Source organism: Marmota marmota, unplaced genomic scaffold (genome assembly GCF_001458135.2).
Source record: "Marmota marmota marmota unplaced genomic scaffold, marMar, whole genome shotgun sequence".
NCBI lineage: Eukaryota > Metazoa > Chordata > Mammalia > Rodentia > Sciuridae > Marmota > Marmota marmota.
In genome coordinates, this window is record NW_025999853.1 from 35,241,987 (window position 1) to 35,254,741 (window position 12,755).

A 12,755-nucleotide genomic window follows, 5' to 3' on the forward strand; every position below is an offset into this window, starting at 1 on the left:
ATTCCTGGAGTCTTAGTCTTGCATTTTATAACCATCAAGCAAGAGGCCAAGAGAGATTTAGTGGCTTGTGGAAGGCCCAGCATTAATTAGAAGTAGAAAGGAGAATTATTTTCCCCAATTATTCTATTGCCTCAAGGTTCCCAAAATATGTCTGCTATTATTTAGTAAAATAGATTATGCAGACAGTAGATATGTAGAGTTTGATAAAATACAATTACTTTTATGTTTTAAAAATACATTATTTATGAGTGGCACACACAATCAACCACAGAAGGGTTCAAGTTCAACTCATTCCAAGTTCCACAATTTAAATATTAAACCTGAAGCAAATTTATTTGTGGTATCAAGAATTAATTTTGATGTATGTATATATATTGTATTTACAAAAAATAAGTTTTGGGATAATTTGTTTTTTAAGAAAACATGCAAGACTGAACCATTTAAGTAATAACTAAACAAAAATGTGTTGAGAACCCCAGTGCAAGGAAAGTTGTGATTCTTCATTTGGAATTATTCTCTAGGGTTTCTAATAGCTTATCCAGTGTGTTATATGATGATTAGAAACAAGCATTCTCAAAAATTCTCTAGGGTTCCTGTGTTCTGAGGAATATATGATTGACTTGAAATTTAAAATATATACTGCATACAAAGTACATAAAAATATGAAATAGAGTTGAATCTATATTCAGATATTTTATAAATAAGGCATGAATATATAAGCTAGCCCAGAAACCTACTTCCTCCCTCTTTTATATGTATGATATATGTATTTGTAAACAATATTTGCCTGGTTCCCAAACAAGCTTATGATGGGTTATAAAGATACATAAAATTTCAGGACAACAATAATTTTAGGTGGAAAATTCATCCAGAAAAAAACTGCCATGACATTATTTGTATATTTTTTTGTATATTTGTATTTGCTAATGTCTGAGCACAGGAGGAGGAGGAAGAGGAGGTGAAGGAGGAGGAGGTGAAGGAGGAGGAGGAGCAAGAGGAAGAGGAAGAGGAGGAGGAGGAAGAGGGAGAGGAGGAGGAGGAGGGTGAAGAAGGGAAAAAAGGAAAGAAGGAAGAAAATAAATGTGAAAAAGGAGGAAGAAAAAAATATATGAAACACACACTATTTGCAGTTTGGGATTCCCTATTCCTATAAGTATCCAATCCTGAGTCTGTTTGCAAATAATAAACTTCCATTTGGCAACACAGAAATAACCATGGCTAATGTAGAAACAATTAATAGATTTTCCAGCAGAGGTAAGTGCTGACAACCCAGATTAGCTCTTTCAACAACTTGTAAACCAAGATTCCCCAGGGCCTTGTGGACGGGAAGCATATTAATATCAACTCTGTGACCACTCAGCACTATGACATGAAGTGTCTGTTCAGGAGGTCATCTCCAAAATGTACTCCATATATCTTCATGCACAAGAGATGATAATTTATCACCTAGACATAGGGATCTACTGTAAACTAATCCAAACTGCTGATGATACACTAAATCAGTTTGAGTGATGAGTATAAATAAAGCTGCAAGCAAAGTACTGAAGGATACAGATCTATCTGATCAATGAGATGTCACAAGGCAAATGAAATGCAATGTTGACAAACATAGAGTCCCTCAGTTGAAAATTAACCAAATCAAGTATCAAAGCATAAAGGCACACATTAATACAAGCTTCAAATGGAAGTTTAATGGCAGTTGGAGGGTATATTCTAACTGTTTCAGACACAACTGAACAGACTGGAGCAGAGGAAAAGGATGCATTAAAAATGATATATTCTACATACCATAGGAAGTACGACAGGATGAGGGAAAATGTTGCAAAACAATAATCCTTTCCAAATAATATAACTATAGTTATTCAATCTGCTGAGCAAATCCATACACACAGATGGAAAAAAAAACAATAAAAATTGTATACAGAAAATGATTTCACATCAACTTGCTGCCAGGAAATCAAATTCAATTTGTGCTGCCCTTATGAAAGCTTAGATATTTTCTGAAACTGTCATGCTACAACTTCAATGGGGAAAAACAAAGGAGTAGGGATAAGGAAGGACATTCCTCCAGATAGTTGATATTCATGGAGGGCACTCCTTGAGAAAGAAAGGTTTTCCCAACTATGTGATCAGAATAGTGCCTTTAGCACTCGGCAAGTAAGTTCAATGGATTCAGCTATTCTGAAGGTGTCCCTAATGGAAGGAGCTGATTAAAGTAAATTTCAACCCCTGCTGAAACAAATGTGCAAAAATATTTTCAACAGAAAATGATTCCTCAAAAAAATTTATATATTTTTCTTTGTTGCATTAAGTATGTGTAGTTTGTCATAACATATTTAACTCTTGCTTTGTATTTTATCTCCCAGTTTATTTTGGGTAAAGATAGAATTATATGACTAAAATATGACCTGATCCCAGATGTAGTTTATTTAAATTTCAAAATGAAAAGCGTAGTAAGAACAGATAAGATTGATTGCTCTCTCTGTCTTAGCATAATTGTATTTCAGGTGAACATCAATTTACTTTAAAGGACACTTCTAAGTAGTAGAATGCATCATAAATAATTCATCAATCACAGCTACCAGGAACATGATTTACTCCAGCAGATTCACTGGGAAAAAGTTCCATTTTCCTATATTTGTATGTGTTTAAAGAGTTTCATAATTTTCCTCTTGTAAGAATTCATTTTTTTATTACAAACTATAAAATGCAGATCATAAAACTGATTTTTCTCTTCTAAAAATTGTATTTTATAATTGAAATAAAAATATTAAATTAGCAATGGAACAAATGAAAACTTATGTATGCCAACAGTAAAACAGCAATAGTATCACAGGGATGTCCCCAAGAGTTTCTCAAATACATATACTTATTAAAGGTTAACATAATTTGTTTTTATATTATATAAACCTTTAAATGAAGAAAAAAAGAATGGTAGGCTTTCTGAAAGTCTTATTTATATTGTCTAATGTCTGATATATATGAAATCACTTCAATTTAGAAAATGCAAATTAAATATTCTAAATAATATCATGGTTCAAGTTTTGTTAACTGAAATTGTGAATATTCTATCTGCAACCAGTGTCTGTCATACAGAAAGACACTGCTTACTTTAAGATTCTGCATTAGCTTCAGCAATTTTTTATTACCAATTTCCTACACTGTGAAATATTCTAAAACAAATATATTGACAAGGAAAAATGTAAAAGAAAATATAAAGTAGCAAATAAAAAGACTTACTTGCAAACCCCTCTGGAAAACTGAATGGCCCATAAAATTAGCCAGCATTCTAATTAAAGCAGCACCCTGTAAGAAAGAGAATTAAAAAGAAAAAAATTCAACCAAGTATGATTTAACAATGTCATTATCAACCAAAAATAGTCTTTTTTTCATTCATTCTATTCTATTTTAAAAAATATTTAACAAGAAAATCCTGGAAACACTTTCTCAGAGATAATAATAGCATATTTTTTTTTGCTTTATGGATCTAAAAATTTTGTGGGTGTAAAACCTACAACTGCCAAGTGGAAGTCTCCTGGACAGAATATTTTAGTCAATAATAGGCTGAAGCTGTAATTCAGGAGAAATTAACAATTTTTGAATATTGTATATAACAAAGTTAATAAAACATGGTTCCTATACTATACTCATAATCTGGTAATGGAAAGATACCTATGTTCATAAATATTCATATTATAATATAGCTTTGGAGTAACATAGGTAATTATTGTCTCCTGACTCAACCAAGAATAATTTAGTTATAGAAATAGAAAGCAGAGACTACCATGCTAATCTCACTGCCTAGGTTCAAACCACGGTTCTTCCACACACCATTTTCACTCAGGAAAGTTATTTAACATCTCTGTTCTCACCATTTTTTTCTCTTACAATGTATAGGTAATAATATTCCTATTTAATGTGCTTGTTCTGTAGCTTAAATTAGTAAATATATGTAAAGCAGTTCAAACTAGGTCTGAAAAATACTAAGTAGAAGGATGAGCTAGTGCTATTATTTCAAACTGTCTAATAATTTGAATCCTTGCCTATTACTTTTAGAAGCTGGATTTAGCCATATATACCCATACATAAGCAAAAGCTATGTGATCAATATTAATATTTATAGTAATAAAAGAAAATGCTAACTTTAAACAGCCTACATAACCTTCAGAACCATTTCCGTAATATTATAAAAATATATTAGTATAAAAAGGTAGACATGTAATCAATATGAAACATTCTAAAAAGTGTTTATTAAACCTCAATGATCACAATCTGTATGTAAAATATAAAAAAGCCTTCAAGAAGATATTTCAGTTCACACCAAGTTGTTCCAACTATGGAGTAGTAGATTATAAGCAGCATAAATTTAAATGTAATGATAAGACAGATTTGGAGGGGATTCCTTTATTAACTCACATCCTACTTCATGCTCATTACAAATGCACACACTGTGGGAAACTCCTTTTTTACAAGGTGTTTCTTTTTGAAACTTTTTTTTATTAATGTGTATTAGTTGTACATAGTCATGGGGTACAGGGTGATATTCCAACAGGTGCATATTTACAGTGCAGAGATCAAAGGTGTCTCTTTATCACAAAGAAATCATAATAAGACTCATGTGTAGACTCATCCAGTCTGGGACCACACAGCTGCAGTCAATCCAAAAACACAACAACGAATTTCCATTGTTCATTACTAAAATCATTTCCTATAGTTTTGAGCCTTTAATACAATGTAAGACTCACAAATTCCATGAATTAATCACCATTAAAGCTATGTCTCAAAAAAATTTCAATCACCACCAAATGATGAGGTAGAAAACCACTGAATTTTAATGCCTTTCCTGATATTTTTTCTTCCCACACCTTTTAAAATTCCTTACACTTCTTCTTGTACCTTCTGCACACTTGTTTAAGTCTATAAAACATAAGCAATTATAATTCAATCTGGGGACAGGGTTAGAAATCCCTTTAGAACTTATCAGCTCTGCTCCTTGAATTTCTTTGACAAGCTCTCCTCCTATCCATTTTCTGATCTAATCTACCCACCCTGAGGGTAGAAACTGTCAGTTCTTCTGCAACTCTAACCCTTGCCACCAGGGGAGTGAGATTTAGAATCTCAAGCAGCCAACTCAAATTTTCCTTCAGAATAGAATAGCCATCTTCAGATGATTTAAGTGTTCCCCTCTAGGTAATGATGACTCGGTCTCTGGTCTCTTGTCAGGCTATAAAAACTATCAATTTGGCATGGTCTAATGACAAAAGAATACCTTCTAATCATAAAGAATGGACCAATTTTCCTGTCTGAGTTAAGCTGAGCAGAGTGCTAACAGGAAATAAAACCTAGAAATACAATCAATATTCAAAAGTTATAGAACATTACTGAACTCCTTAATATTATTACATTGTATAATTCAACTAACATGTAGGAAATATGTTGCTCACTTGAACATTTTAATGTTCTCTGGAGCATACACTTGTTCATACTTAACCAATCTTTTTTTTTTTTTTAATGGAAGCTCAATTTTTAAATCCCTTTTTTATAGCAGTTCATAGAGAGATGGGCTAACTGTCAACATTTAGCCAACACATACTAAGTACCTACTATGCAGGGGTTATCACAAAGATCACATCACATAATGTAGGCAAAGCTCATTACAAACTGTCTAAAAAGGAAATGCTGAATCTCCTTTCATTACGTCTTTAAAAAATTTGCTCATTGAGCTAACGTTGTTTACAATACTGCAGCTTATCCTTACTTGTCCAAGTAAAGGGCATTTAGGCAGCCTGTATAGCGTCATGGGAAGTAGATATATTATCTCTGCAAGGTTTTTCTAAATTTTGAGACTAGTCAAGAAAACCCAATACAGTGTTTGCAAAACTAAGGTTCAGAGAGATACTAGGATAATTAACTGCTTTGCTTAAGGTTTCAGAAAGAATATTCCACAAAAAAAGTATACTTATAAAGCTATTTGTCATTTAGTAACTTCTGCATTTAAAATGCCTTCTTCATATATGTTCCTTTTTTAAAAAAAAATTTACATTGTAATTCACAATTAGTCTCAGAGACAGCAATACTGGCATCACCTCTCCCTGTGCCTGACTCAGAGGAAGTGTTCTGTGAATACAGTAAACAAAGGAGAAACAGAAATTATCCGTTAGCATAGCAATTACTCAGTATTCTTGGAGAATACGTGTTCAGCCAGGATAAAAGTTTATTACCTCCTTGGTGTACTTTAGTGATACATAATCACTCTTGAAGAGAGGGAGATCTACTCAACTAATTTATTTCTTTAATATATGCTTATTGAGTAAGGTGATGTGTTCAGTGTCCCTGTAGAATATAAATAGAAATGGTTCAATTTTCTATCCTCAAGAATTCAAAACCTCATAAGTGAGAAGAGATTGAAAGCAATATAAGATGAATGTCATAGGAAAGAAAATGTCCTGCTATGTTCTGAAGTGGGAGAGATGAAGGGTCTAACGAGGGAGCATTTGTGTTGGACCTGGAAGGATAATCAGAGAGCATTTGCCTGGTATATTAGGAAAGGCCTTTACACGGTCAGGGCGGTGTGGAAGGAAAAGACAAGGAAGAGTATACAGAGGACACAAACATGAAACTAGATGGTGGCAGATGAGATGGAAAATAAGACTGGGGTAGCTCTTACATAAGTTTGAGTACCAGGACTAAGGAATTTGTAACAGTGATGAAAATAAAAAATCAGGACTTAACTATGATGCTTCAGGAAGGAAGTAAAATAACCAAAAGCACTGAGAGCAATGAGTACTAAATTCAGAGTTAGGTTTAGTATTATTTACTAAACAAAGATCAGTTTGAATCTAAAGCCTGAGTGATAGGCAAATGATATTAACAGATACATGCAATTCAGTAGAAAGTGCTTATTAGGTGAATATGATAATATTCATTTCAAAAATGTGCAATTTGAGGAGCAGGTCTAACCAGTGAAACAGAAGGGAATGCAAACATAAGAATCAAATTCAGAGGAATATTATGATTAAAGGCATAAGAGGGGATTGCTGTGGTGCAATCACCAAGAGAACCTAACCTATCAGTCCATCCTAACATAAATGAACTGGGTGATAATGGTAGGCAGGTGGGGTATGGCTGTGATTGGGGGCAATGATCTGGAAAGGTGCATCTTCCTCGTGGCCCTTCCCCCATTTCTCTGCTTCCTGGCTGCCAAGAATAAATAGTGTTCCTCTACTATACCCTCTGCCATGATGTTCTTTTTGCCTCCCCTTGGGCCCGGAGTACTTGACTTGACTATCTATGACTGAGACCTCTGAAACCATGAGCCTAAAAAACTTTTACTCCTTTAAGTAGTTCTTATCAGGTATTTTGGTCACAATGATATAAAACTGACTAATACAGAAAGAAAGAAAGAAAAAGCTAGAAGCATGTTCACATGAGGCTCATTTTTTTTTTAATACAGGAGAAAATTCTGTGCAATTAAAGATCATCCAGTGGAGATACAGACCATAGACACATAAGATCAAGAGAGTTGCTGGAGCAAGATCCAGGGAGATCTAAGAAGAAAATTTAGGTTATTATTGGAAAAGAATAAGAACAGTCTTCTTTGAGACAAAACTAAGGCAGAAAAAAAGGGGAATAAGGATAAATAAGAAGTTTTGAAGTATAAAGTATAGAAGTTAAAGAAATATATTGTACAGAATAGACTGTAAGCTCCATCCAGGTGGAAACTTGGTCTGTCTGACCAACCTTATAGACACACCACGCAAAGCAGCTCCTGGAACATTGTTTTTTTCTAAAAAAAATAAAATACCAGATGATTGATGGCCTGTCACTTCCCAATAACATAACAGTGGTCCTGAGATTACATTCATTGGAAAGAGTTGAACTAGGTTTGAAATTGCTAAAGGGAAAAGGTAATCAGAAGTAAAAACAAATAAAAAAATGTGGAACGTGTAGAAAATCCATAAACCATAGTAAAAATTATTAATGATGTATCTGCCATTCATGAAGCAACTATTCATACTATATTCAGAATATCATAAGGAAAATTATATCTTTGTTTTATCAGAAAAATTGAGGTTTAAAATATTATATTACTTATTGAAATTGACCCAGGTAGAAAGCAATGGGGTCAGAATTAGAGACCCACTTATGTACAATTTTAAGTCCATAGTCTTAACCAATGTAGGTTATGTACTTGTGATCCCAAATCAAAATAGTCACATGGCTTTTTCTAAAAACATTGGACTTAACAAGAACAGAGCAAAGGAATTCTTAGAGTTACTCAAATTGAATCAGTAGCATGCTTACAGATGAAGGGAAAGCTAGTTCAATGAGACATGGTTGAAATGTCAAACCAATATTTTCAGAGTTGAGGATGAGACAGAAGACATAGATGAGCTACTAGAGTAGAATGTGTTTATGGGCTAAGATACAGAAAGCTAGTTTAGCATATGCTCAGTGAAAACAGAAGTCTACCAAAGTTGAAAACTGAGAGTTTTGTCAAATGCTGTATGTGGATGTGGCAGGGGTAAAAATATGCTATTCAGATTTCCTACATCTGCTCCCTCCATCTTCATTCCCACCAGGATGACCACAGGTTCCTTAGCATACTCCCAGCCCATGGCTGAGAAGGACAGGCTAAGAGAAGTGAGCCTATTCCAGGGAAGGAGGAAACTCCTCCAATGGGCATCTTGAGCAGAGGAGTCCCCCTTGGTCTGGATGAATGTTTCTTGCAATAGCTCTGCAATCTGAAATTCTTCCATCCCAGTGCCCCTTCCTTCCTCTCTCCTTGCATTGGCTATCACCTGCAATGTGGTCTTCCAACCTTCTCCAGTTCCTATAACAAGTATACCTTTATATACCATGGTGTCTGCTTCTTAAAAGATCTGAATTCATGCAGGGCAGTTTCCAGTACAGAGATCCATACAAGTAGAAACCAACCATTGAGTAATAAGTTACTGAAATAAATCAATTTTTAGAGCACTCTAGTAACTAGAAATATATATACCAAAACAGTAGGATCTTCTCCTTCTTATTCCTCTCAAGGAGTCTCTGGCTAGTAAATATGCTATACTTCAAATGTGTTTGCTTTATAGTTTGCTCTGCTCTTAGGTAGGAGTAGAGAAGAAATAATGCATCATTATTTTTAGTTTACATATGGAAGAGTCCTAGATGAAGCAATTAGATAATTTGCTCAGTGTGCCACAGGTATAGTGGTTACAGGGACCTGTTTCCAGACTCATCCACTCACTTGTTTATTTCTTTGACAAACAAAGAAAGCTGTGAATAAGATTTATTTTGTTATTTTCTGTGTGGTTTGTATATAAGGTATCCCCCAGTAGTTCCTATGTTAATGTAGTAATATTTAGAGGTGAAATATTAGATTATGAGAGCTGTAAACAAATCATTCAATCCTAATTTGAAGAGGCTGACTGGGTGGTACTGGTGGGGAGCATGGCTAGAGGAGGTGGGCATTCCCTCGAAGAGTGGTGCATCTTCCCTGAAGCCCTTTCCCCCTTCTTTTTCTCTACTTCCTGACTGCCAGAAGGTAAAGCAGCTTTCCTCTGCATACCCATCAGCCTAATTTGCTACTTCACATTGAGCCTAAAGCAATATACTCAGCTGACCATGGACTGAGACTTCTGAAATCATGAGCTCCCAAGTAAACATTTCCTCCACTTAGTTGTTCTTGTTGGGTGATTTGGTCACAGCAATGCAAAACTAACACAATTCTCAGTCCAAGTACTTTTAAGATGTAAATTTCTAAAAGATGCTCTGCACTGAACTTGGACATGCATGGAGAAACTACAATGTTCTAACAATTAGTTAATGAAGAATATCTTTTAGTCTGGAGTAAAAGCATATCTTAAACCTGCATGGTTTTTCAAAAGTATGTTTTCATTTTCTTTTTTTAAATAATAGATTATTTGTTATATTTAGCACATGAAGTAGAAAATACTGGGGCTGGGGTTGTGGCTCACTGGTAGAGCACTTGCCTTGCACCTTCAAAACCCTGGGTTAGATACTCATAAAAATAAATAAGTGAAATAAAGGTATTGTGTCCAACTATAACTTAAAATAAATATTAAAAAAATAGAAAATACGTAATCCTGAATATCTCCCACTCACAAATTGTCAAAAACAACAAGAATGAGAATAGAATAAAAAAAAAAAGAAAAAGAATGAAAAGGGGAAGAAAATTAATTCACCTCAGAAAAGAGAATCAATGCTTGGTTGCTTCAGTTGCCCATGCTCAGAACCTTGAAGTCCTCTTTGATTTATTACTTCCTGAGGCCAGGCCTCTATCTCTACATGGCTGAATTATTTCAAAGCTTCCTAATGCATTCTTCCCAGATGCATTCTAACCCTCACAAATCCATCCTATGGGTCACATCAGACTAATCCTATAATTACTTTAGAAGCATAATGTCTGCTAAAAGTCCTAGCTCTGTCATCTACCAAGACATGTTACATGACCTAAGTACTGACAGAACATAATGGTAATGATAATGGTGATGACAACTATACTACTTCAATTAATAATTTAAAAATAGTTAAAAATAATAATCATTTAAAAATCTACCTCAATTAATTCATTTAAATTATTCATATAAAGATTTGGAATCATACTTAGCAAGCTTCAAAAATATGCAGTAATTGTTATCATCTTCTTTACCATCATTTTCATCATTTATATGTTATTTCCCTGCCCCCTAAAACATTCACTTTAAAAAAAGTCCATGTTAGTAATCAAAACTAATGAAACTCACCACTACCTACCCACAATTTTTCAAAATAATCAAATAATCAGCTTCTACTCAAATTAAGCTCATCTCATTATCACGTGAACATTACTTATACCCTCATATTTTAGTCATGCTATTTACTTTAAATGCAGTGATATTCCTCTTCAGTCCAATATTTTAAGTCCTCTACATTATTAAATGCACAGGGAACTCCATACTAAGATATGAAACTTCCCACAACAGTGTTAGCTCTTAATGTGCTGCTCTTCTCTGAAGTTACATTCTTTAACTCTAATTATGTAATTTATATTATTTTATGAAATCACTAATAAGTTTATATGGGATTTTCTCAGTAATACAGCTATCTGTAGGTCATATCATATAAGCTACCATTAGCCATGCTGATAAAGGAGAGAGAAAACTCAAATCACTAACATATATGATGAAATTGTAATGCATTCCGTTGTTATATATAAATAAAAAATAAATTAATTTAAAAAAAGAAATAGTTGCTTTATCAAATATTACAAAATCATACATATCCTTTAAGATAGTTTTTTCCCAGAAATGGTCTTCATCTGAAAATTCACATGAATTTGCAAAAATTCAATAGTAATTTTGACATAGAAAAAGATGAGGGAATCATTACTTCTGATAACAAATCTATAAACTTATGGTGGTTAGAACTCAGACAGTAATGTTGGAGCAGAAAAACATATAGAATAGGAGACCAGAATAAAAATCTTCAAGTGAACCAGTACTGATGTCATTGATAGCTGATAGAAATGATATTATATTCCAGTGGAGGAAGGCCAGGGAATTCAAAAAATAATACTGGGACAACTGATTATCCAAACAAAAATGAAATTACATTTCATTTTATGACATAATCAAAGAAACAACAAGAATAAATACACAAATCATCACTAAAGACCCTAATGTAAAGTGCAAAACTTCAAAGTATTAGGAGAAAATACAAAAGTATAACTTTATGAATTTGGGATAACAAAGGATACATAAATAAAACAAAAATTATTAAACATAATGAGAAAGTGGGCAGACTACATCTAAACTTAAAAATCTATATGATAAATGACATATATAATATGTTACAAGATAAACTCTAGTATTATTAGCAACCAAGATTATTATCCAGAATTTTAAAAAGGAGGCATTCATTAATAAATGATTAAAAGGAATAAGAAACAAAAAGGTTTTAAAAACAACATTTTCACTGAAAAAGAGTGGATATACAACGAAAATTCTAAAAGAAACCTAAAGGGCAATAAATACATAAAAGAGATTTAATCTGACTCTGTAAGAAAGAAATACAAATCAAAGCAGTCAGATTGTAATTCATAGGCATAAACTAGGAGAAGGAATTATTGAGAATTTAATAGTATCAAGCATTAATGAAGAGGTGAGGAAACAGAATCCCCTGAAACACTTGCTGGAAGTATACATATGGGTCCAAATGCTTGTTGGGATGGGATGCCTGCTAAGGTAAATTTAAACAGTATTTTATTTGTGAATTTAACCATTGTTGAGTGCCAACAGTGTTGGGCACTGCTGTAAGGCCTGAAAATGATGCTGAGCATAATCCAACTAGAGCTTTCAGGGAGTTGAAATTCTAGACAAGAGGCAGTTAATAAACAATGAACAACCTAATAGGGTAATAGTACCAATTACTGCTGTGAAGACAAATAAAGCAGTATAAAGGGATAGAGAGTGCTGGAGGAGGGTAGGACCTGAAATTTTGTGTAGTTTAAAAGCATCAGGTAAGATTTCTCTAATAAGTTGAAATTTAAGCAGAGATGGAACCAAATAAACAAGCAAGTCACATCAGTAACTCAAGAAGAATATTCCAGGCACAAACAGTTGGATTTTGAAACTAGAATTTAAGAGGTGGGGGGAAAGAGAGAGGAGAGAGGAGAGAGGAGAGAGGGAGAGATGGAGAGAAGGAGAGGGAGGGGGGGGGGAGAGAGAGAGAGAGAGAGAGAGAGAGAGAGAGAG

The 12,755-nt window shown here is 33.8% G+C and overlaps 1 protein-coding gene across 3 annotated transcripts in view; it reads right to left on the minus strand.

Annotated features, from left to right (window-relative positions):
• Window positions 1-12,755, minus strand: part of Trhde (thyrotropin releasing hormone degrading enzyme) — a 370,936-nt gene that overhangs the window by 106,951 nt on the left and 251,230 nt on the right. For all 3 annotated transcript variants that reach the window (XM_048804974.1, XM_015482991.2, XM_048804973.1), the window contains exon 7: window positions 3,241-3,306. In XM_048804974.1, the coding sequence (XP_048660931.1) occupies window positions 3,241-3,306 (66 nt within the window). The remainder of the gene's footprint in view (window positions 1-3,240; window positions 3,307-12,755) is intronic.